This window comes from Ambystoma mexicanum, chromosome 2q, assembly GCF_040938575.1.
Source record: "Ambystoma mexicanum isolate Mex_15411 chromosome 2q, UKY_AmexF1_1, whole genome shotgun sequence".
Classification (NCBI taxonomy): Eukaryota; Metazoa; Chordata; class Amphibia; order Caudata; family Ambystomatidae; genus Ambystoma; species Ambystoma mexicanum.
Window position 1 is genome coordinate 579,268,492 of NC_090924.1, and position 26,344 is coordinate 579,294,835.

General features: G+C 46.7%; 1 protein-coding gene across 9 annotated transcripts in view; it reads right to left on the reverse strand.

Moving 5' to 3' along the window:
• Positions 1-26,344, reverse strand: part of NUB1 (negative regulator of ubiquitin like proteins 1) — a 1,721,658-nt gene that overhangs the window by 707,834 nt on the left and 987,480 nt on the right. For 8 of the 9 annotated variants that reach the window (XM_069647724.1, XM_069647720.1, XM_069647723.1 and 5 more), the window contains one exon: positions 8,850-8,957. The exons of the other annotated variant lie outside the window; for it this stretch is intronic. In XM_069647724.1, coding sequence (XP_069503825.1) covers positions 8,850-8,957 — 108 coding nt within the window. The remainder of the gene's footprint in view (positions 1-8,849; positions 8,958-26,344) is intronic. 9 annotated transcript variants of the gene reach the window in all.

Genomic DNA, 26,344 nt, shown 5'->3' on the forward strand with positions numbered 1-26,344 from the left:
TGCTGTAAAAGCCTTTTTTTCTTCACTCATGCATGATAGACCGTCTGCTTTCCCACTGCGTCCTCCAGGTCTATAAGTGATAATAAAATCGTATTCCGCGAAAAGGAGAGCCCAACGAAGTTGACACGAGGATTGTGCTATGGCGTTTTTCAAGTATTGCAAGTTACGGTGGTCCAAGATGACAGTGAGTGTATGTCTCGCCCCCAGAAGGTAATGTTTCCAGGCCTTGAATGCCGCTTTAATCTCCAGTAATTCCTTATCTGTGATTGTGTAGTTCAACTGGGGGGGCTGTACATTTGCAGGACCAGAATGCGACGGGGTGTAGTTGTCCTGTTTCAGGGTCTCGTCGTGACAATACTGCTCCCATGTCTATTTTTGAAGTATCTGTCTCAACTATGTAAGGTAGGTATGGTTGTGGGTGTCAAAGGACTGGTGCTGTAGTGAATACTAGTTTCAACTTCTGGAAGGCTTCTTCAGCTTTTGTCGACCAATGGAACTTTTGATTTTTCTTTAACAAGGAGGTAATTGGATGTACAATTTGTGAAAACCCAGGTATAAACCGACGGTAAAAGTTGGTGAATCCGGGCACGCTTTGCACTCCTTTCGTGGATGTTGGTGAGGGCCATTGGAGGATTGCATCCACCTTTCGTGTATCCATATGTACGCCTTGTGGTGTGAGCATGAAACTGAGAACTCGACCTCGGATACATGCAAAAAACATTTTTCCAACTTGGCATACAATTGGTGTCGTCGAAGCTTCTATAAGACTGCCCGGACATGGCCTACATGTTCTTCCATGGAATTTGAGTAGATAAGAATGTTGTCAATGTAAACAAGAGCGCAAACTTCCAGTAGTTCACGGAGTACATCATTCATAAAAAAATTGGAACGCCATGGGGGCATTGCATAGCCCGAAGGGCATGACCTGGTATTCAAAGAGGCTGTACTTCGTGAGAAAGGCCGTTTCCCACTTGTCTTCCTCTTTTACTCTTACAAGATGGTATGCTCCTCTCAAATCCAGTTTTGTGCAGATTTGAGCATGTTTCACTTGGTCCAGGAGCTCTGGTATAAGTGGTAAAGGATATCGATTTTTGTTTTCATAACAACATTTTATTAGTTATACAGATTCATTACATCAACAACAGCATTTGATCAGTGAATTACATCATTCAGAACCAGCATATCATAATTAGTACAGGGGTTTTCCTCTGTGGTGGCCATGTTCGGATGTCCAAGGATTTGCTAGGGCTTGGCAGGTTGAGTCATCCTTCTGGGGTGAATGGGTGTGACTGTGATATGCGGCGCAGTCAATAGAGGGGGCTGCTTTGTAGCCACCTGGTGAGTGGTGGTCTTCTAGTCAGAGCTGGGAATCTGGATGCGTAGTCCATAAATGGGTCCCAAGTGTTCCTGTGTCTCGTAAGCGTATTGTCGCAGATTGCGGTTACCCTTTCCGCTACTACGATGTCCCAGCATTTGGACCACCATAATGCTATAGATGGGCCGTCTTTGTGTTTCCACAGGCGGGCCATGGCAATTTTCGCTGCCAGGAGTAGGTGCGTACACAATCGGGGTATGTGGCCTGATATCGGTAATGCCCCTCCCCCTGTTTCCCCCAGGAGAACAATCCCCGGGTCCCAAGGAATAGTGAGTCCCGTAATATCCATAATGTGCTTAAGTATCTCCCTCCAATATGCCTCCGCCTTTAGGCATGTCCATGTCATGTGAAACAATGATCCAGTGTCGGGGCATCCTCGCCAGCAGTGGTCCGAGAGGTGTGGATGAGCCTTGTTAATTTGTACCGGGGTCACATAATATCTATAGCATAGCCTAGAGCCCCCCTCCCTATTTGTAATGCATTGCGAGCTTTTATGCAGCCTGGCCCATATTTTTGCCCATTCTTCCACTTCTATTTCCCTACCCAGATCCCTCTCCCATTCAGTCATATACCTTTCTTTTTTGGAGGGGTCCACTCTGTCCAGGAGACGGTATAGTGTTGAGATTCTACTCCTTTTCATGGGGGCCGTGAGAGTGCTCTCCAGAGCCGTAAGTTCTCTTGAGCATTTCTCGCGCACCGCTCTATTAGACAGCCAGTGCCTTATCTGTGAGTAATGAAATCTTTCCCTTTCCCCTACTCCAAATTTCTCTTTGCATCTTTCGAATAGGATGGGTTGGCCTTCCTCCAGGAAATCGCTCGTTTTAAGTAATCCCCCCTCCCTCCAAGCTTGGAAGTTATTGGGGCTACAGCCCGGTGAGAACTCTGGGTTATTCCAGATGGGTGATAGAGGGCCTAGCGTTCCCCGGCCGCCCCACCTTCGAGCTGCTGTTTTCAAGCATCAGGCTGTCGTGATTGTAGCTGTTAGAGGGCCCCTGTTAACTTGTCCTTTCCTCTGTGGCAGATGTGGAAGGTCTGCGGGGTTGCCCACGCACCAGGATTCCTCAATCTGCTTCCATTTCGGAGGATCAACCACTTGAAACCATGTGAACGCATGTGATAGTTGTGCTGCTAGGGTGTACCTGCCTATGTCTGGGACCCCCAGCCCCCCAAACCCTTGTCCCGTAACATTATTCGCTTGCTGATGCATGTTTCCCCCCCCCAGACAAATCCCTGCATTTTCTTTTGCATGTATACCAGTACCGATCCTGGGATACGGGTCGGGACTGCAGCGCATGTGTATAACCACCTAGGAATAATGTTCATTTTTATGGCCGAGATGCGGCCGAACCAGGCAATGTCTTTAGAGGGCCATGATTTCAGATCGTTCTTAAGATTCGTAATTAGGTGTGGGAAATTTTCGATGTATAGACGGGTAGGGTTCTTAGTGATTCTCACGCCTAGGTAGTCTATTGCTTTTTCTGCCCATGGAATAGACATTAGTGGGCAGAGGGCTTCTCTTTCCCGTTTAGGGATATTAATCGCCAAGGCTGTTGATTTATCTAGAAGTAAGTGACTTCAGACTGTTATCAGGATTTACAGTTAAATCCTGATAACAGTCCAAAGTCACTTATTTCTTTCCATAAGGCGTCGAGAGACGCTGCCAGATTCGATGCTGTTATCAGAACATCGTCAGCGGATAACGCAATTTTATATTCATTGCCCCCAATTTGGACCCCCCTGATCATGGTATTTTGCCTGATTTTAGCTGCAAAAGGCTTCATAGATGGGGCAAAAATTAATGGGGATAGTGGGCATCCCTGCCTGGTTCCCCTCAGTATCTGTATTGCTTCCGACCTCCCGCCATTAACCCTTAACTGTGACAAGGGAATTTTATAGTTAGCCATGAGCCATTTGGTGAAGTTTGGGCCAAATCCAAAGTGCTTCAGGGTCGCCCGTATATACCCCCAGTCTATCATGTCGAATGCTTTGTGAGCATCCAATGAGATCACTGCCATTCCGACCCCAGACCTGTGGGCATGTTCAACAATGTCTATTGTTCTGCGGATATTGTCATTTGCCCCTCTTCCAGTGATAAACCCAGTCTGGTTGCAGTCGATTAGGCGTGTTTAGCCTGCCCGCCAGTACTTTAGCAAAAATATTACCGTCATTGTTCATAAGCGTGATTGGGCGGTAGGATGCTGCTAGCTCAGGCGCCTTCCCGGGTTTATGCAACAAGATCGTCATTGATTCCGTCATTGACTTGGAGACGCTGCCGGATGTCAAGAAAGAGTTGAATAGTCTTTTCAGCTGAGGAACCAGGATCCGTGAGTATTTCTTGTAGAATGATGCCGTTAGACCATCGGGTCCGGGAGCCGTTGGTTTCAATGCTTTGATGGCTTCAATTATTTCCTCCTCCGATATAGGCGTTTCGAGGTATTCCAGCTGCTTTGCGTCCTGCCTGGGTAGGGAGCGCAGATATTCTGGTAAGCTCTCTATCTTTGTCGGCTGCCCTCTCATGATTTCTGAGTGATACCTCGGATATCGATTTTTTACTGTGATCTGTTTGATGGCTCTATAGTCGATGCAAGTTCTTAAGTCCCCCTCCTTTTTAGGCACGAAGAATAAGGGCGAGGAGGCAGGTGACTTGGCCGGGCGAATGAAACCGTTCGCCAGGTACTAATCCAGGTAAGTTTTAAATACTGATTCTCCTGTTCTGTCAGAGCGTAAATTCGGCTGCAAGAGATCTGGGCTCAGGGTACAAGATCTATTTGACAATCTTAGGGTCTGTGCGGGGGCAGAACGTTGGCTTGCTCTTTTTTGAAGACATCCTGGTAATCTTGGTATTCAAGCGGTAAGGAGCTGATGAGGCCCAACACGATTCCTTTCTTCGGTTTCAGATTGGTGTCATCTTTTTTGTAACATGTGTCGGCACAATCATGAGGAAATGTCAGAACTCGTTTTCGCCAGTCGATCCTAGGATTGTGGGTCTCCAGCCAGGGCATTCCCAATATCATCTGGAACTGAGGAGCACTGATGAGATCGAAAGTAATGTCCTCTCGATGCCCGTCCTGACACAGAAGCTTGACTTTCTAAGTGTATTGTGTCACCGGGCCAGATGATGGCTGATAACCATCCACAGCAGGGATGTTTTCCGATTTCTGCTTCTGTCAGAGAGGAAGGCCTAGCCGGAGAGCCAAATCTTTGTCAATGTAGTTACCCACAGCTCCACAATCAATATATACCTCCAAGGCATGTATTTTTGATGGTTGCTTGTGATTCACCAAAAGCACTGGAAGGACTAGATATGAGGTCTGTATGGATTCCTTTTTCATGCTCGACAAGCGGACCCCTACAATTGCCGGGCATTGGCGTTTCCCGAGTTCTGTTCTTCTTCATCAGTTTCGTCTGTTGCCCCAACCGTTTACTTGGGTGGTTTTACCGGGCAGTCACGGGGGAAGTGACCTGCTTGTCCACAATATAAGCCAAGCTGTTGTTGTCTTCTTTTTTCCCCTTTCTGCTTTGGTAAGGGGACTTCGTAACCCACCAATTTGCATTGGCTCACACTATTCATGTGGTTTAGTCCGATTCTCACAAGGTCGTAAGTAAACTGACCGTCCCTCTGATCTAGCTCGATCCATTTTCCGATTCTGCAACCTATGATCGAGTTGCACCGTCAGGTCTATATAGTCCGCACACCTCTCAGGGGGATTCACCACTTGAGCCAACACATCCTTTCTCCACGTAACCCTCGGTAAAAGAGTGTAGTCCTCTTCTTGTCTGGGCTATGAGATGATTGAAGGTTGTAATATAGGTTAATAGATCTTGACTCCCTTGTCTAAGTGACAACAAATCGTTGTCCAGAGCTTTTCCTTGAGTATGACGGGCAAACAATTTCTCCATCTCATGTTGGAAATTCCCAAAGTTGCAGAGTAAAGGGTCATCTTGATTTACCCAAGGTATAGACCAGTCCGCTGCACTACCTCCTAAATACGAGAGTACAAACGCCACTTTGGCTTGGTCATTAGGAAAGGCTGCTGGTCTGCTCAAAAAATGAAGACGACATTGGTTCATAAATACAGCAAACTTGTTTGGGTCGCAGATGAAGCGTTTAGGAGGGGCTAGAGGCAATGCTCCTGGAAGAACCACCTGAACCGGTGTTGATTGTTGTGGTGAAGAAGAATGGGTCACTCCAGGCAGTGGAACCAGTCCTGCTTGTAGCATTTGTCTTGCCAATTTGTCAGTTCTTTCTCGAGTTAGAATAAGATCCCTCCGTAATGCATTGTTTTCCTGTCTTGAAGCATGTACTTCAGCCCGTATTTCCCCTAGTAAGAGGGCTAACTGATCTGTTTCCATAATAGTTTCCATAACGCCCAGGCAGAGAGTATTAGAGGCTTCGTGTTCTGTTACGCTCACCTGGTCTCTGCGGAGGTGTTGGGGCACGGTTGCAGTCCTCCCTGAACTTGAATCACCCCCTTCAGGCCTCTGCCCCAGTAGAAAAGGTGAGAGCAGTGGTACGTGGTGATACTGCTCCTGCATTGAGATAAGAGTGTGTGAGTGTGCCAATCTGTGATTGTTGTACCTCTCGAACCCTTCACCCCAAAGTACGGTTTCTGTGAGCATACGCCGGCCCATAAAGCTCACATGTGAAGTATGGAAGATAAGCTCTCCGTCCTGCTACTTCTGGCATGGGCACGTCGAATGGGATCTAGTTCATTCACTGATCCCTGATAAGGATTAGTCCATTCCAGCTGTGACTATGCTCCTCCATATGATTGGTAAGTCTTTCTTGAACTCTTGTGATGCTGTTCGTTCTATTTAATGTCTTTATATGTTGCTCCTATTTATGCCCGCAATAATGTCTCTCTTCTGTTTTCCTCCCTTAGATGGAAATGCGGCCTCAATGCAGCTGTGAGACGCAAGACGAGGCTGGATGGAAGATGGATGCTACCGCAATGTTAGACAGCAGGTAAGTGATGGTTTAAGCAAAGCGCAAAGTATGGCGAAGCGCAATCTTAAACTGACTGTTTTTTCAATGTCTAACCTTGTCTTCTGTTTTTCCTTGCAGGCGCTGCTGTCGACGATGGAGCATGTCACGCTGCGGTGCCAAGATGAAGATTTCGGTGTTCTGGAAAGTGTAAAGATGAATACTTGGTTCACCGAAGAGATGTACAGGTAGGAACAGCTTCCCCCAGTTGGTAAGTATGCTGGCAGGAAGGAGGATGTCCAGGAAGCAGGATCTTCAAAGGTACGTCTGACCTCAGGCGACGGTGAGCGTTACGCTGCTTGCAAGTGCAGAATAACGTGAAGTATCTGTCTTGAGGATCGGGCAGCTTATATAGGTGAGATCGTGGGCACGCCCATTAGGGCCGGCTTACCAGCCACACCCTGCCACTCCTAGAGAGTGAGCACGTGCAAAGGCAATCCATTAGCAGCCACATCTAAAAATACACTTGGGGCTGCTTAATGGAGGGAATGTTCAAGGTTAATACATCCTGCTTAATGGAGGGAATGTTCAAGGTTAATGCATCCAGCTTAATGGATGGAATGTTCAAGGTTAATGCATCTAAAGTGCTATGTCTTCGGTGTTAAATGGATGTTCTTGTTTACTTTTGTTCATGAGCCTGGTGCCAAAGGCGCCAGGACAGTGTCCACCCGGGTCTCCTGTGCATGCGACCCCTGCATGCCTGTTGCCCTGACTTCAGGACCATGACAAAGAGCTAGTGTCGGACAGAAGTAGAGGGACAGTGTTGAGGGCCTTACTCATAAGGAACCCCGCATCGTAACCCTTCCCATGGGTCATGGCTAGTGGGAGAAGGTAGCAAATTCATTGTGGAGAGCTGCTAGTGTAGTAGCATCCTGGGGCGAGATCCAGGTGTCTGTGATAGCAGGAAGTGAAAGATGAGGGTGATAAGAGTTGTAGTGGTCAGTGACTTGTTGCAGTGGGATTGTGCATTCCAAAGTGCAAGTAGTAAAATGAAGGGAGGTGTGGGGGAGGAGCAGATGTGCAGCAGGCGAGGCGGATGGAGAAGGCTGAAGATCCTGGGAGAACAGTAGCATCTTATTTGAGGCATGTGGGTGCATTTAGGCAGGAGAAAGATGGGGACGCCGAAGAGTGATGCATAGGTTACACCCATTTGAGGCTGAAGGCTATAGGAGAAGTGAAGAAGAGTGAGTAGAAAAAGGAATGAAGCAAAGTCAAGATGCATGAAGAAATAGGCAAGTATAGACAATAAAGAAGGGTTGCAGCCCTAGTATGGGTGCGAGCAGAAAGGGAAGGCTTGGATGGTTGTTTGGGAAAAAGCAGGTGTTGGACTAGAATGGGGCTAGAGGTAACCAAATTAAAGTTAGATGGCCCAAAACAGCAATGTCCTTGGGCTCAGTGAAGTAACAGAAGCTCTGCAGAAAATGGATAGTCAAGGGGTAGAATGATCCCTATGTAAGGAAGCAGGAAAGGGAGGGGGTTAGCTCAGCAAAGTACTGGCTTGAGCAGGGGTTCTGGCTTAAGACTTTGTCTGGTCCTAACAGGCCCAAACAGGAATCTGCCCTGTGCTGCTTTTGGCCGTTGGCTGCAAATCCCCTGGGGAGATTGAATAAGGCTCAACAGTGTGTCACATGTCCCTCTGGGAGCCAATCACAGTGCTCCAAATGTCTTCCACATTTGCAGGCAGAGTCCCAAGTGCTGTAGCCCCAGGGAGCTTTATTTTACAGGTAGGGCCCTGATATGGTGCACATGGTCCTTTGGCAACACTGAATGTGGACAGGATATCAACAAACGGGATGAGGCATGTCTATTTTAGAACGAAAAAAGACCTTGCCTGAAGAAACAAAATGAGTTTTGATGATTGCCTTATTCATAATGTGAGCTCTTTAGGGACTTCGTTGAGAATCCTCCCATTAATCTGGATCTTCATTGTGCACCAATGGGCTTAAGGTTTCTCTATCATCTTGGCCCAAACCATACTTTTTGGCTTCCGAAAGTGGTAAAAGGCTACTGGGGACAGTTTCAGAGGAAGTTGATCTACAAACCTGCTGTTGAGGACGCTTTGATGTCACTTTGAGAGGAGATAATGCAGACAGAGGTGCAACCCCCAGTTCTAGTGGTACTGGTGGTTGAGGGGGAACTGATTGAGTTTAAAGCAGGGTCTCCAATGGGACTGTCAAGGCAATAACTGCCTCTGTGGCAGTGTTTAAAATACTAACAATGCTTGGCAGACACTTGTAATGCTCGGTTACCACCATTTGATGCCTGGCCTCAGCTACTTTAAGGTGCATAATTATTTACAATTTCTAGTGTAAGCATTCATACAAGCTAGCAATAGGAGATGGACGGACAAAAAAGTGCATTCTTAAAACATATCTCTTAAATACACAAGTCAAAAGGAATGACATCAATCATATTTTACAATTACTGTACGGAACATGCTATCAAATACAGAAATAGAACAAAAGAGTATGCAGTAACAAGGTGACATACCTTAGATAGAGATTCTGCTGACTGGTTCCCTTTGCCGTTGTGATAATTAACAATTCCCTGAAGCAAATATAGTCTTAGAAAAAGCACCTTCTCACGCCCATAACTTCCCTTGAGTATAAATAAAATAATGAATAAACATACCCAATACGGGTCTGCACAATGTCATGTAAACTTAGCATATCCAAAACATGAGAAGTATTTGTTTCCTTTTATAACTGCATTTTGTCATATACCTGCCATACATAACACTCTCCTGGCAGCTAGAAGAAAAACGGAGATCAACTCTAGTAAGCAAGATATGGAGAAAACACACTTGATCGAGGATGTTGGAGTTAAGGAGGAGGAAAAGGAACATATGGAGGAGGAGGTAGAGTAGAAGAGGACAGGGGATACCAAAAGAAAAACACTGGAGTTGAGAAGGAGTTCAAGGCGTGCCAGGAGGAGAATGAAACTGGGTGCCAAAGGAGGTAGGATTGAGACATCCAAGTAAGGTACAGGAGGCTTGCCAGGTCTTAAGTAGTAGGGGGTAAAAGGATGAATCCCCAAATGTAAGAGTAAAACCCATAGAGGGAGGAGGAATGAGCATGTGGCATGGCATTGAGAAGGGCCAGGAACAGAGACAGAGAAAAAGGCAGTCGAAAAGGGCAATTTGATAAGGTACTCTTGACAGGGGTAAAATTTAAGATTAGATAAGCAGGAGCTAAATGCAGCTCCTGGGCATCCAGTATTAACCAGTGAGCAGGAGCTACCACTGGGCTGGTGAACCAGGGGCTAGTGCATAGCATTCCATAAATCGAACTTCAACATAAGATGCAAACTTAACATTTTGCTTATTTTGTTTGACCCCTTATGCTTTAAATGTAATATAAATGTGTCATAATGCTTATTTGTAGATTGTCCCAAATGCACAGAATTAAGTTCCAATAGGTGTGTTTGTTTGGCATCAGTTGGCCTGGGGAGCCAAAGGTAGCTCCTGGTAGCTATTGGTGCCAAGGGAAACAGGCTCTTCGAGGATGCAAGCAGGAGATAAATAGCTCTCATCTCCCCTCAATTTCGAATGCTGTGACACTACCTGTGGGATCTGGGGAAGGCACGCCCAGTCGTCTCCACCTTTAAGTGCAAGAGAAGATCACGTTATACCTACAACTTGTAAAGGAGAAACTGACTAAGAGTTGTACAGAAGAAAATTAGGTCATTGCATACTATCATCGATGAAAAACAAAAAGGGGAAGAAACAGAGACATTGCCCAAAGACTGAGTGGCAAGGTAAAACCCCCAAACCTTGTTTACTTTAACAGGGGCGCCACAAATTGTTGAAACTTTGGAAAGAGTCTTGAACATGATCTGTGATTGCTTATCCGGGCGAGGGAAGAGTTCGATTAAATAAAACCGGTTTTCACTCAAAGTTTTGTCAGGCCTATTTCTGGTACCCTTTCTGTTATGTGATAGATGCTACATATATCTCTCCCTTCTTCCCATCTGGTTAGGACAGATCAAACATGAAAAATGTTCACTGTGGAGGAGGTTGATAGGACTTGGTAAACGTCTTTGAGGTTATACCCTACCAAAAGATAAAAATCGTGTGGGGGAACCTGTGAGGAGTCAGAAATGATAGACGGACACAAAGTAGTAGCATTTTGAACATCAGACATCTTTATTGAAAGGAAAGGGTTGGATAAAGGCCTGTCACTATCCCAAAGAGGGTTTCCCTACCTAGGAAACTAAAACTAAAGATTTGTCTGTGCAGGCAAACCAGACGCGAAATGCGGATCCTACAGGCCCTTGTCTATGCTCAATCAGGATAGCAAGATACTCCCGGCAGTGCTATCCAATAGGTTGAAGAGGGTAATTGGCAAATTGATACACCCAGACCAAACAGGCTATGTCCCCGGTAGAAATATTACAGATAACCACAGGAGGCTACACCATATTATTGACCAAACTGAGGGAGACTCGAGCGAGCTGGCTATCGTGTCGTTGGACGCGGTGAAAGCTTTTGATTCAGTGCGGTGGCCGTGGTTGAAAGCGACTCTGAAAGGATACGGGATGGGACCAGGATATATTAGATGGGTCCAGATGCTATATAGTACCTCGACGGCGAGAGTCAAAACCAGAACCACAATCTCAGATAAATGGCAATTTAGCAGGGGGACCAGACAGGGATGCCCCTGGTCACCAATGATATACATCCTGGCATTAGAGCCGCTGGCAATATGCCTGCGGCAACAATACGGGGAGGTGGGGATCCACACGACAGGGGGCTCACACCTGATATCATTGTATGCAGACGATGTGCTTCTCTACTTGCGCTACCCAGAGGAGAACCTGCAATATGTGTTGGAGGTGATGGGTCATTACGCCACCCTCTCGGGCATATCGGTGAACCTGGGGAAGTCCAGTTTATTCCGCCTGGGAAGGTACAAGAGCACCCCATTGGAGAGGCTGCCCGTCTTGCAGATACCCTGGCAGACCGTGGCATTCAAGTATCTGGGCGTAAATGTTTGGATGTATACGGATTGTTCGAACTACAATTGTTCGAATCACAATTGACCTTTGCACAATTGACTGAATTGTGAAGGTCAATTGTTATTACATATCTGCAGAGGGAAACCCCCCCGCAACCCCCTATTATATATATATATATATATATATGGTCAATTGTGCAAAGGTCAATTCGGACACTTGACTTTCGATCAATTGGGTCATCCGAACAATTGTGTTCGAACAATTTGGGTAATATCAAATGTTTACCACAATATAGAGACAGAGCACAAACATAACACAGAGAAGGCGATGGAGGGAGTTAAGAATAGCATGGTGTTCTGGTCTAAATTACCCCTAGCCATGATGGGGAGAGCAGCTCTACTCAAAATGGTGGTCTTGCCCAGATTCTTGCACTTTTTTGTGAATGTCCCGTACTTAATCCCCAAACGCTTTTTTGTGAAACTTCATGGCATGTGCAGGGGCTTCATATGGGGCAACTCCAGAAATAGGGTGGCCCTGTGGAAACTACAGAACACATGTGATAAGGGGGGCATAAACCTACCGAATTTTGAGCTGTATTACATGGCAGGACAGTTGTATGTGGCTAGGTGGTTGTCTGCAGAAGACTCGGCAGAAGCTACGCTTTTGCAAGGTGAACCGGCTCCTTACTTTTTGAGGGAGACAGTATGGCTGCGCAACACTAAAATGGCAAAGATGGGGAGATTACTGAAGCTGGGCTGGGAAGTATGGCGCAGGACATGGAGAACGGTGGGTGACCCAGATCCGCTTTCCCAGCAGGCCCCACTGGTGGTGCTATGCAGGGACGACTCCCAATTGTTTGAAGCAGTCCGTAGGTACTGGGAACCAGTGGGATTGGTCACCCTTGGAGACATATGGCAGGAATGGGAGGCGTTGGGATTGCAGAAGCTGCAGGTTGAGACAGGGGTGCATAGAGGCCAATTTATTACTTATACCAGGCTCATGAAAAAGGTGAGAGAGAGGTGGCCTGAGACTATGCTAGAGGAAGAACCCGATGCCTCCCTAGAAACGATGAATGATGTCTCGGAGGGTGGGCACGAAATATCTAGGATATATGAGCTCCTGAGGGCGAAGGAGCTTCTCCAATTGAGGCATGACTGGGAGGAGGAGGTGGGGGAACCTATGACAGAGGGACAGTGGGATAGAGCCCAAAGGTACCATAAAAAGGTGTCCCGGAATGCGAGACTCCAGCAGATCCAGCTGTATGTCACCCATAGAGCTTACCTGACTCCCAGTAGAATAGCTAGGTTTGGAGGCTCGGCTGTACAAAAATGCCCCAGGTGCAGGGAGAAGGAGGCAGGACTACTACACATGTTCTGGGCCTGCCCTGAGGTGCACAGATTCTGGGAGGAAATAAAGATAAAAATGGCTGGTGGGGGAGTGGTAATGGACGTAGGATCTGCTTGGGCTTGCATGCTCGGGAATTTCCCCAGGCCACGTCATTCGAAGCATATCAGTAAAATGAAGGACCTGGCCTATATTTTGGCTAAACGCAGAATCGCAATGTCCTGGAAAGCGGCCCACAGACCCAGAGTGGAGATATGGTGGGCGGACCTCTTGAGATGGGCGGAAGCAGAAAATGTGGTATGATTTGAAGCTGTCACCAAGGGGGGGGGGGACAGGAAGCGGGCCCCCTGATAGCGTGGAGGCAGCTGGTGACCTCAATGGCAAGCCCCCACCAAGTCAATCATGATACAGAAGACTCAGATGAGTCAATGAACACAGAGATTCCCGAAAATGCTCATGTAGATGATGAGGTTGTGATGGCACAAGTTTGTGGGGAGGGAGGGGGCAGGACGGGAAGCGACAATGTATAATGTGATGTTTTGATATTGATTATGTATTTCCTAAAAAGTTACCATGGTTGACGTGTTTGTTATAAAATAATACAAATTGTTTTAATTAAAAAAAAAAGATTTGTCTGTGTCTCATCATCAAAATTATACACACCGTCCTTGTGTCCAAAACATTAGACCCTCACACTAAATTGAACTAAAAGTGTAAGTAATGTGTCTCTGATGTAAGTTTGGTGAAAAGTGTTCAAAAAGCAAATATTCAACAAAATAATCCTTGGATCCAGAGGGAGCATTCCCTTCCCCTGTATGTCTCAGGTTGAATGGCAAAGACGGTCTCTTTCAAATAATGGCTTCTTAAGGAGGGCAAAAGTGTCTCTTTCAAGCAACCACTTCTTAAGGATGGCAAACGTGTCTTTTCCCAAACAATAGTTCCTTAAACATGTTCATCAGATTCCCTGGTATACTCTCCTGCCAGGTATCTATTGACAATGTTTGTAATCTCTGAGTAACTTAGATGGATTACCTGGTATACTCCCCTGCCAGGAATCCCTTTCTGGAGTATGCAGCTCCCCTGCTATACTCTCCCATCAGGTATATTCTCCCCAAATGCTCACTGCCTGTTCTTCCTTCACCATGGATTCTCTTCAATGTTTTCACCGTCTTTCAGTATACCACGGTTGTATTCCTTCACTGTATATGCTTTCATGGGTTAGGGTATTACTTATCCTAACGTTCCCCACATTGACATTTCATATATGGAGACTTGTTCAAGTTCAACCTTTTCACTTCATCAATAGTATTCGTCTGCTTTTGGCAACATTTGCTCCAACTTTCCCTTTGTTGACATCTCACACATGAGGACTTGGGCAACTTCTGTCTTTGTATTCCGCTCACACGATATTCAAAATAATTTCTTAAGGCTTCACATACCAGTCAGAATGCCCCAGGTCCCCCAACATTTCTGGGCAGACTCACCAGTGTCTGGCACTGGCTCCGACCTGTTGCATGTAGCTACAGTGAAGCTTTCACCTCGGGATGGCACCTTCTGCTATGCAGACTTCCTCTCAGCTCTTTGCGCACGTCTGCCGGTGAACCTGCTGCTCCAATACTCAACCGTGCTGCTCATAGCTTGTTCGCTGCTACCAGTTTACTAGAGCACCTCTTCAAGTGTTTGTAGCCTCCTCCATGGCCCAGCACCGCTCTGGTGAGCACTGTCCGAAAGCAGCAACAGAGGCAGAAGGAAGCAGAGTCAAAGGAGAAGGAAGAGGTGCAAGAAAGAATCCCACCAGCATTTTTTCTTGCGCCTCCGCCTTCTCCCGTGAGTCTGCTTCCTTCTCGCTCTGTTCGGCTTCTCTCTCCTCAGTAAATGCAGAGACCATTTTTAAATGTCCTGTGTAGTTGGGCTTCCTCATAATACCTAGCCTGCATATTCAATTTAGTGTTTCTTCTGATCCATACTAACTCCTTTCTCATCCCAGTACGAGGTTTTATGGGAGTTGCGTCCATAAGATTTGTAGGACTTTTGAGGTGATTTTGTTTGGGATGTTTGACTAGCACAAATACCATATGGTACATACAACACATCCTGTCATAGACAGGATGTGTTATATGTGTGTTATGTATATATGAGGTGAAAATAGTATTCGGTCTAGAATGTCTGGTAGGAAGGGATTTTAAAGTTTTGCAACTGGAGGGATGTGTATAACGACAACATGCCATCAGGAACTTAGCAATTATAGGTCCTTCTTAATTTAGGAGGGAAGAATACTGCGTCTCTCCTAATGGGGTTAACACGTGTCCATGGCAGCCATCACCTCCCATGTGATCCTCCCTCATAATACCACCCCAAGGGTCAGGATCAGGTAGCAGCTACTGTCCCTTGGCCACATGGGAGGAGAACTCAGGCTGAGGATCATTGATGGGTCCATAGGATTCATCACAAACCATTCAGGGAATGTGTATACAGAAAACACAGGGAGTATCCCAAATGGCTATCCTTCAGATGTTTGATATAGGCACATGCTTTTGGAAAGCTATTATGATGCCTAAGATCTGGTGGAATGTACACATAGCCTACCTGGAACAGGAAGAAAAGGCCAAGTGTATGCTTTTGAAATACACAGTACAATCATTGTGGCATTGGATACCTTTAAGGCCAGGTTAAACACAGATCAGTTGTTTGACATGGTACTGTTGAAATAAAACTATAAAAACTTCCCCACATACAAATTGTGCAGAGCTTCTTCTGCTGGCAAATAATTTGGCCAAGATTAAAAAATAGGTAGGTTAATAGATATGATGGATGAAACCATCCTTAGGCCTATCTCGTCATGGGAATATGCATAGGGCTGCCTCCAGAAGAGAAGGAAAAAGACCATGGAAGACATACGCTCGATAGTTATGGACTTTAGAACCAAGATCACATCCCACTATGAAAAAGGTAAAGCAACAATCAATGTGATGCTTAATGGCTTTACTCTGTAAGGAGCAAGCATCCTCACCCATATTCATGTAGGTTGAAATAACTGACAGATCGGGTTTACAAGAATGAACTTTGAATCCACAGCCTGCTAAATAAGACTTAAAAGGTAATTGTGTATATGGATGCAATAAAATAGCTGATATTCTTCTCCTGATTCATGACAAAACCACATTCACTTGAATTGGCCTCACTCAATTGAAATACTGGCTGAAGAAATTCCATGTTGACCATAATACAGGGATACCCTGCTCTCAAGCTGAGCAATGGTAGGGAGAGATGTAGATCAATCCTTTCTCTTGCTACATCATTCTGTACTCAAAGGAAGATTCAAGAAGACACCTTCTAGCAAAAGTAGTATATGGGAATATTGAAATTGGCGTGGACAGTCCAGACCAAACAATCATCACTGTCCATGCTTACCCTGAACAGCTTTAGAACCGTGGGAATTACCAGCGTCCGAAGGAAAGCGCAGAGAAACTTGTCTGAGCAATCTAGTTGAAAGGCATCCTCGAAGGGATTTTCCTCTTTGCCCATTCTAGATGCTCAACAAAGATACTTTATGTTTTATCTTGTGGCAAACAATTCTGAGGGACAACCTACTACATCGACTCAATAATAGCCTGTCTATTTTCCTACTACAGACAAATGCTCTGAACTACATCTTGGAGGAGCCCCCAATCATCAGATGAATGATGAAGAGGACAGTCAGCCTGCCTACATATTGATGGCACCATGAACATGAAGCAGGAAGATGCTTTGTGCAATAGTCCAGTGCCAAAGGTAATCACATTAAGACACACTGATTGATGGTATGTGGCCCATATAACATTTCAGTGGTGTTGTGGTTGAAGGCAGTGTGACGAATCAGGGGATTCAGTTACTTCGACCGTGTGGGGGGGTGGAGGGAGCCTTTTCCTGTGAGGTTAGGGAGGTGCGTGCAGCCCAACATTCCCCCTAGGGGTGGCAGTAAGCAGAACCACACAAGAAGAGACATGCCCCATAGGGATAAGGACTCCCTTTCCGATGAGCTACTCCCTTTTCACCATCCTCAAAAACCCAGTTCAACCCTATGAGCTGACGGAGAACCAGCCTCCTCTTACATATATTATTGTAATGTAATTACAGAGGATAAGTACCTGCATGTACTGTGAAGAGTAAGATCACAGGAGTGATAGATAATGCCTGTCAACCACTGAGATGAAGAAATGTAAAGGAGTTATGAGAGTATAGCTCCAACACAAAGAAAGGACTATCCTGAAAAAGTGGGAGCCCCAGCATCGCCTAATAAAATTGGGAGGAACAAGAGACTGACAGAACGAGACCCAGGAGTTGCAAACCAGCTGGAGAAGTGAAATTGGTGACTCTGGGAGAAGAACAAGTTACCTACCCCTGGTAACGTTCTTTCGACTGGATGTTCCTCCCACGTATTCCTCATCTTTGACACTTGTTGTCCAGCTGCTTCAAACAAGTTTTTCGGCACAGGGTGCTGTGCGTCGATGGCACTGAGTCGATGTCCCTCGAAGGCCTCTGTCGAGGATGATGTAATCAAAGGCATATATAGCACGTGAAGCACCCGTTGGCCTCAGTTCTGTTTTCCCTCCTCTTGAAGCAGAGATACCCGTAAACACGGGAGTGACCGTACTCAGCCTTGATGGAACGGAAGCTGTAATAGCACAGGAAATTCTACTGAGGGGTAGAATGCAAGGGCGATGAGGAATACATGGGAGGAACAGCCAGTCGAAAGAACATTACCAGGGGTAAGTAACTTGTTCTTCGAATGGATTGTGTCCTCCCACGTATTCCTCATCTTTGACAGACTCCCAAAGCAATATTAGGTTTGGACGCTTCTTTCCGGAGATTCTTCGTCTTGCGTCCCCTGTGCTGTTTTCAACGCACTACCTTGTCTTGGTGCAGGTTTGTTGAATGTGTCCATTGAAAATTGTTTCCCCTTACTCTTGTTTGACTTGGATGCCATTTTCGCACTAGCATGTGCTGCGGTGCCCTCTTCTGTTGAGTCTGACGTGGTGCTAATCCTTGTCTGTTTTAGTACTGTTGTTGTTTGGCTCTTCTTCCGTTGCCCTATGCTGTTCTGGATCTGCTGACTCCCGCGCAGGCCTTTATTCGTGACGAGGCCCCTCGTTTCCCTTGGTGTCCTCGCCAAGTCCTAATCGTATTCGGGGTCCCTCTTGATGCTTTATAATGTCAGCGCCCCCGATGCCTCCTCCATGACTGTGGGCACTTCCTTGGGTGTGATCTGGTGGCTGGTGGCGGTGATCCTGTCTTGTCAATCCGGCAATATTCACTTCGTCACTTACTCCCCTGGAGCTCCCCATCAGTTATGTTCTTGATTTTGCTCCTGGTTCCTCAATGCTCTGGGGAATGTCTCCAGACCGTGTCCACTGTTTCCCACAGTTATTACCTCTTCCCGGTGCTCAACCAAGTGTGTTTATATACGTTTACTGGTTCGGGGTTGCCTTATTTCAAGGGAGCTTATCTTCCCCCAGCTATGCTTTGCCTTCGCTCACGCCTCCAGGGCTTGCTGCTCCCCCTAGGAATAGCCGCACTGTCTAGGGCCTTCTCCCTCAGTCATCCACCATTGCTCTTGCTCACCTTTGACTGGGTGCTGAGGGCCTTCGTCGAGTGCAAGTCGTCCCCTGGGTAATTGCAGGCACATCTGGAAGTGTTCTTGAAGTGTCTGGCTGTTGGGCTGGGAACGCTGTCACTCTGTGCCCCTGATCCTTGAAGTGCCTGCTACGTTGCTCCGTCGGCAAGAGAAGTTTTCTGGCAGTGTTAACACTGCAACTCTAATCCATGTCACTCCCAAAGTAATTACTGGGACTGTGTACACACACGCTGGGACTTGTGCTGGGGCTTGTGTTGTGCGCGGCTTTCACAGAGCCGTTAACCGATACTTTATTCTCCTTAATTGCAGCTCCACCCTCTGATCCGCCCACATCCTCCCAGCAAACCCATAAATTTCCGGTGCACGCGCATCTCGCACACACATCCAGAAGTGTTCCTGAAGTGTCTGGCTGTTGGGCGGTTCGGCTGCAAGGTGTCGGTGGCGGAGGGCGTTAGTAAGTTGACCAAATCCTTTACATTTTACTTTGACCGTGTGATAGGTTATTGATCTGTTGATACGCAGCTGAAATCTTCTGTGTCGTGCCCAGATCCTAGCCACTTTGATTAATACGACTTTGCTTCAGCTATTGGTAAATTGATAGCCACTAAATTAAGAAGCTGTGTACACTTGTTCGGCAGTTATACAATTTGAGGTAATAATTGTTGTATCTGAAGCTATAACGTCTTATATTAGTACACATAGTTAAACATGGTGGGTAGCTTATGGAGTGGAAAGCATCTATCGGAGGCATAGGCGCACATTGGTTTAAATTAAACTATACTGCTCCTATTCAGCTACATGACTCGTGTAAAGAGATTTCGGTGCCGGCTCTACAAGTCCTTTCATACGGTGAACGTGCAATGGACACGAACACTGTGCCCTATACCCAGCAATCTCTCGCCATTGAAACAAATGATAGTTTGAATTCTCGCCTGCTTACAGCAGCACGGAAACCTCTTGCATGTGTGACCTCTGAATATAGTGTTAACCATCAACTTACACATGCGAAGGGTAAACCCTTGACTGGGAATTCTACTGATTAAGTTAATTATAGTGCAGCAGAGATGTTTAACAACTGTATATCTGATGTTTCAATCCTGGCTCCCACCTTACAAAATGAATGGGGGACACGTTGTAGAATTTCTTTGGACCCCACATCTCCAGCAGTGTTTCTATCCTCGGAGGTTGAGAGTATTTGTTTACACATCCTCCAGGGTGATAGCACGTTAGAGCCGATGCCGGGTAATTCTGGTCAATATCCTACAAGGCCAATGCGGCCTTCATCAAGTTCTCCAACGCATTTCCACAATGGTAGCCACTTGAGGGTGGTCCCTATGCCAAAAAACCACTCATATGATGCATCAGATTGCGATGGTATTGACCAATGTGTCAAGGAAAATAGCATGAACGTATCAGCATGTCAATCCAACAAAACAGAGCATCCTAGCACTCCGAATGTAGAAACTGTCATTTCCAGTAATTTCTAGCATCCCTAATCTTTTAGATAAAGGACACAACTTTACACATGTGCATCTTGATAACTTAAAGACAATGATTGCGGATCTCTCAAGGAAAATTAGTAAACTGGAAGGTTTCATGTTAGCACATGTCACCTGTCAGTCAGAGAAATTGGGCCTTTTGGACGCATGTGTCATAAAATATTTGACTCCCACTATCCCCGTGGTGTGCAACAAATTCACTCCAACTCTTGAGGAGGGACCAGTGGACGCCTTACCTCAGGGCTAATACGCGAAAGCCATCTCCATTGACGGTTTACCCACTGCCCACAATTCTGACGATATGCCTGCCCCATTACTGGAGGCCATCCAATTAAACTCTTTAAAATTGGATGATGTATTTCGCTATTTAATCTCACAGCACATAAGAGCACATGATGGTGGCAAAGCCCCAAGGTCTACGGCTGTCACTGTTGTGCCATAGTGCCATATACTGCCAATTCAGGAGGATTCTCCCAATAGTCCCTCGCCTCTTATTGAACTTATTGAGCAAACAGCAACAATGAAAAGGGAGCCTCCTTCTGTCAAAACTGACCAACAAAGCGCCATTGAGGCTGATGCAGGCAAACTCATGGGTTCTGGCACTGGGCATGCCTCATTTGATTCAAATACGCTCTTATATTCGCGTAAAATGAGACATGCCCACGCAAGAGCGCTTAAACGAAATAAAAAAAAAAATAATACTGTATCTTATGATACACAAAAAAAAGGTCAAAATCGTAACATAAAACATCTAGCAAACATGTCCATTAATGACGCACAAATTGATTTGAATCAACTAAATTATGAGTCAAAACAAGTTCTCAATCTACGTAAAAGCTTCTCCGAGTGCATCTCAAAAATCGGATATTGGAGAACCGTTATTACCACCCGCCTGGGCAATTTCCTTTTAAATAAGGTCAATTATCTAACTTTTATGCAAACGGCCAACAAAAAAAAATATATTTTCTGCTCGTAGTATTAAGCAGGCCTCACCCACGGCGGTTTCCTTAAAGGGACTCACTACGCCTGAAGCTACACTACCTAAAGCTCACCTTTTGTTGTAGAGCCAGATTACACCCACGCCATCTGCGACTCCTGACCCGATCAAACTAAATGTTGACATTGTAGGGGTTATACCCGAGTCAGGATCAGCAGATGTTAACAACCACACTGTCCCTATTAGGGTAGCACCACACCCAGCATCGGAGATGCAAGCCAACATTGGAAGTGCAGAGCCTGACCCGAGTCCAACAAGCGCCCAGTTATTTAATAATTCTAAGATGGAGAAAGAGGAAATTGGGTTTGATAGGGATACTGCGTACATTCTGGGATGGCGTAGTGATCCTAAGTACAATGGCCAATAGAGACTAAATAGGTCTTTCCTATTTAATATTTTTAAAGGTAGTCCGCAATTGCGAACCCTTCACTCAGACAACATTGAGTGGATTAGGTTGGCAAATCATAACTTTCATAGGATTCGTGTTCCGCAATCACTGATTATACTAAAGTTGTTATGGGAACACAGAGGATTTTGAATTGCATGGTCCAACACACACGGCGTGACTACCATGCAGCACCCCCCTGCTCAGAATGTTGATCTAATAACACAGATATGTTCTTTGGTAGGGGCTGCCTCAAATATTACGTGGTTAGCTCCACTCTTGACATCAATCACACCCGTGTGAGTGATCTCCTGTTTTTTTTAATTGCATTGTGAAAGTTTTTAAAATTGCATTGTGAAACATAGGCCTTTTTCCCCTCTATTCAGGACTCTCAAACTTAGTTGTGTATCCTCCCGTTTTTTAAAATTGCATTTTGAAACCTAGGCCTTTCCCCCTTTATTCTGGACTCTCAAACATAGGTGTCTTTTTCTTCTGTTTTTATAATTGCATTGCGAAAGTCTTAAATCTGAGCATCGGTCGTCTTGTTGTTCAACTTTCTCTCCTCTCTCCGTCTCGTCTGCTTGCACCCTGCCCTGTGTCCTTCACTAGTGTTCTCCCTTTCCCTCTCCACTCCTCTTCTCCCTCTCCCTACCTACTCTATGATGCTCTCTGTCTCTCCTATTTTCTCGAACTGCTTCTCTATCGACTACCCTGCTCGCCTCACTAAATCTGGTAGGAAGAAGTTTAAAAAGGACATCCTGGTCTCCAACCCAGGCCTCCCTATTGCTGACACCTATACCAGTGCCTCCTACAGGCACACTTTCACTGACATCCTCTTTGGTGTTCCCTCACCAGACCTATGGATCCTACATATGGTCTCTGTGCTCTCTACTTTCTCCTCCTCTCCCATTAATGGTGGCACCCTGTGGGAGGCCCTCCTGGTTAACTTCCACTCCTCTAAGGTCATCATTAATGTCTATGTGAATGGTACCGTCTTGGTCCAAGGCCCTCTGGCCAACCATCTCCGTTTCGATAGAAGCTTCTTGCACCTCATCAATTTCCTTTCTTCTACAGCTGTTCCCTCTCCCCCCTCCACGGCTTACTCGCCTCCCCCTGCTGCCTCCTCCTTGGCTACCTTGCCCTCACTCCTTCCCTTTGTACCCCCCCCCCCTCGGGCTTCTTCTATGCCTCCGCAGGGCTTACCTCTGATTTGTACCACTCCCGGGAAGTCTTTCAAGGACGGCAACCTTCTCCATATTGCCACTCTTAACTCTAGCTGAGCTGTCAAACACTCTTCCGACATCTGCCGCCTTCTGGAGGAACTTGACCTCGATGTCCTCTGTCTCACAAGACATGGTTCACCGCCAGCTCTGGTACGAGTTTTGACACTCTCCGCCCTGACAGCTACAAGATCCTCTCCGTGCCCAGGTCCAACCGTTCCAAAGGGGGTGTAGCCCTGATCATCCCTGACTGGATTCCTGCCTCTGTCATTCATACGCAGGCCTACTCCTCTTTCGAATGCCTTGTCTGCAGGCTTTCTCTCTCCTAGCCATTCCCTTACTGTGGCTACTATCTATCGGCCACCTGGTCAGATCTCCTTCCTCTCTGAGTGGGCCGACCTCTCCTCTTCACTCCTGGACACTCAACTCCTCTTCTTGGAGACTTCAACATCCACCTGGATTCCTCCTGTCCTTCCTCTGGACTCTTTCATGACCTTTGCAACTCTCTCACTCTCTATTCTCCCGTCTGGCCCGACACACACTGCAGGGCACACTCTGGATGTTCTGATCTCCTCAGACCTTTCCCTTTCTGTCCCTCTTACCACTCCTCTCTCCTGGAGTGATCACTTTCTCCTTTCCTCCCAGCTCACCCTCTCGACCCCTCAGGCCAAGCCAACTCCATCACTGCCACCCACTTCTCGGTCATCCGACCCATGAAGCGCATTCCAGTTGAGGCTTTCTCCACCACTTTCTCAACCACCCCACCCTCTGCCTTTGGCTGACTCTCACCCTGACACAGCCCTTTTCCATGCTCCACTCTGCTATATCTGATACTCTTGATTTTCTTGCCCCCGTCATGTGGATCCGTCTGAAGCCCAAAGCCCAAAGCCAAGTGCAACTCCTGGTACGACTCAGACCTCGTCACCCTTAAACGGTAGTGCAGGGTGGCTGAGAGGAAATGGCGGGCTTCATGTACATCCTTTGACAAACTGGCCTGCCGCCTGCTCCAAAGGCAATACTGGCTCTCTGTCTGCATCAAAAAAGAGAGCCAACATCCAAGTCTGCGTCTCGGCGGCACCTAACAACTCGGCCAAACTTTTTAAAATCTGCAAGGAGCTGGCCAATCCTTCTGCAGTCTCTACCTCTCCTGTCCCCTCCCAGGCCTTCTGCACGCCCCTGGCTTCTCACTTCATCTCTAAAACTCAGGACACCCTGCCCTCTCTCTCTTCCTTTCCCCCTCGTCCCTCAACACCCTGCTCTTATTCTGGCCCTTCTGCAGCCACCTCTCCTCCCCTCCTTCTCTGCCTGTCCCCTATTCTCACCAGACAAAGTTTCTAGACAAGTTCGATCTTTGAAATTCTCGCCAAAACAGGTTCACCCCTGTTCCTCCAAAACCATTGTTAGGCAGAAACCTGTGCAGTTCCCTTAGGGAACACTGCAAAAGGCTTAAGACTACAGGTGTTGGCAGTAAACCCAACTGGTAGCAGTCTGTACCACCCAGATTTACCTGGTAGCTGTGGCTGAGCAGCCAGACTTCTCTCAAGAAGAGTTAGACAGTATAAAGAGTATACAAGATAGGTACCAACATACAGTAGCACAAGCAAACACTGACCAGAGCTTTGGTAACAAGTATATAATTATTTATTTAAAGACACACTTAGAAACACTCCAGCACTATTATTATAAGCAAGTTCAAAAACACAGTCACTATTAATATATATATATATATATATATATATATATATATATATATATATATATATATATATATATATATATATATATATATATATATACACATCCCTTATTCCTTACTAGACAAGTCTTAGTTAAGAAAAAGGGAGGGAAAAGGCAGAAATTAGGAACAGCACACAACACAATCCTTTAGAAGCACTCAGCAAGGCAGGAAAGTCAAAGTCTACTTGTGAGCAAAAAGTTCAGAGGCCAGGCTCCCTCTTGGAGAGAGTAGAACACCAATGCACCCAACATCACACAGTTTAAAAGGCTTGGAGAGTCTTGCAGAGAGTTCAGAAAGGAATCAGTTCAGTTTAGAAAAGTTCAGTTAGCCAGCCTAGGGCCAACCCAAGTGGTAAATTGAGGCTTTAAGAGTCACCCCACACAGACCATTGCGAGGGAGGCCAGGCGGACACAGTGCCTTTAAAGTGGAGAGGATCCTCCAGTGAGGGCAGTTGTTCTTGCCAGCGGGTGCAAGTCGCGGCGTCGTCCAGAGGAAGAGATGATCTCGACGTGGAGGAAGGCTGAAGGTCGTTGCACTGCCAGGGAAGAAACCAGCCGCGGAGTTCTCCGGTTAAAAGGTACTACCCTTTTATTTGCGCTAGTGGAGAAAACGTGGTATCCCGGTTGCCGGGGTGCTTGGCACAGGCAAGGCGGCCACGAGATGATCCGGGAAGGCGAAAAGGCGGGCAAACTGGTTATCCCCACCAGTCAAAGGAAGAAGACTCTTCGGAATGAAGATCTCCTGTGTCGTCGGGAAAAGTGGTGAGACGGTTCAGCAGGGCTCCACCGGTGGTGTCGTCGTTGCAGGTCGGCTCAGCTTCTTCCTCTTCGGATTCTTTGGTCCTCTGGCGACGTCTGAAGTCCCAGTCCCCAAAGCCCTGCTTTTATGCAGAAAACCCCCATTCATCAGTCCTAGCGGTCACTCAAACATGCTAAGTGGTGAGCCGGGCGTCTCACCACTGGGCCAATCACACGAAAGTGCGACTTGAGTTGCCGAGACAACTCAGTCCAGGGTGCCTAAACCCCCTCCCACACCCCCTGTGGTACCCAGACAGAGTGGCACCACTTTTGGAGGCTTCTGTGGAGAAGCCCGCCAAAAAGTGGAACAAAGGGCTCGACTTGGGTTGGAGTCACAGAAGCGAACACAAACGCAGTTTCGGCAAAAAATACCAACCAGTGAATTTATATTAATTTAATAAACCGGCGGTATGTTCGAGGCTATATTAAAAAATCCCATAGGAATATATTCGCGGTCGAATATAAAAAGTAGTATCCACTGCCACCAGCCACAACTCGGTCGGGGGGGGGGGCTGGAAAGTGCCCCCTCGAACAACAGGCCCAGGGGCAATCGAATTGCCCCGACCAGTACGTCCACAATATGATGGTTTGTACTGCTTCTGTAAACAATTTAAGACTAGTAAAGCCAATGGTGACTTTACATGCCATGGGAGACAGTAGTCAGCCCCAGGGTATGGAGTCTATGTTTGGGGGTCCCTACGACACCCCTGGGTTACTCCACGGAGGGTGCTGTGTAACCCACATACCAAAAACACATGAAGCCCTATGGGGTACAGGACCCCATAGCCCATAAAACACATACAAAGTCAAAGGAACACCTCAAATCATGTCTAAGAGTGGGAAAAAAAGAGTCTCACTCTTAGCAACACCAAAAATCCAGCAAAGCTGCTGGGGGACTCAGTAGGTTTGGGAAATTAGCCTTAACAGAGAATTCTCCCTAACAACCATCGAGGACCACATCAACTCCCTGGCTCCTGCCCTGGTCGACTTCTGCAACCACTCCTTTGCCACTGGAATCTTCCATTCCCCCATGAAGCACTCCCTTGTGCACCTTATTAAGAAACCCTCTGCCGACCCGTCCTGGCCGGCTAACTATTGCCAAATCACCATCACTCCTTTGCTGGGCAAACTCTTGGAAGAGCTGGCCATTGTTAAGGATTTCAATCGGGCAACTGTAGGGGAGGAATGGCCACGAGGCCCTCCTCACCTACAGCTCCCTCCCCAGGTGAGGACCATGGCTCGGTGGGAGCACCCTCATGCCACCCGGGCCCAGGTGGAGGGGGGGTTCACCCGCCGACGACATTGCCCACACGCACCCTGTCTTTGCATTTACCGAAACTTAAGTTAGGCCTAGACGCCATCGTGCACAGCAAACATGGTGTGAGTTCAGCACACTGTAACGAGGCCCCCACCTTTGGAGGGCCTTTCATGCATC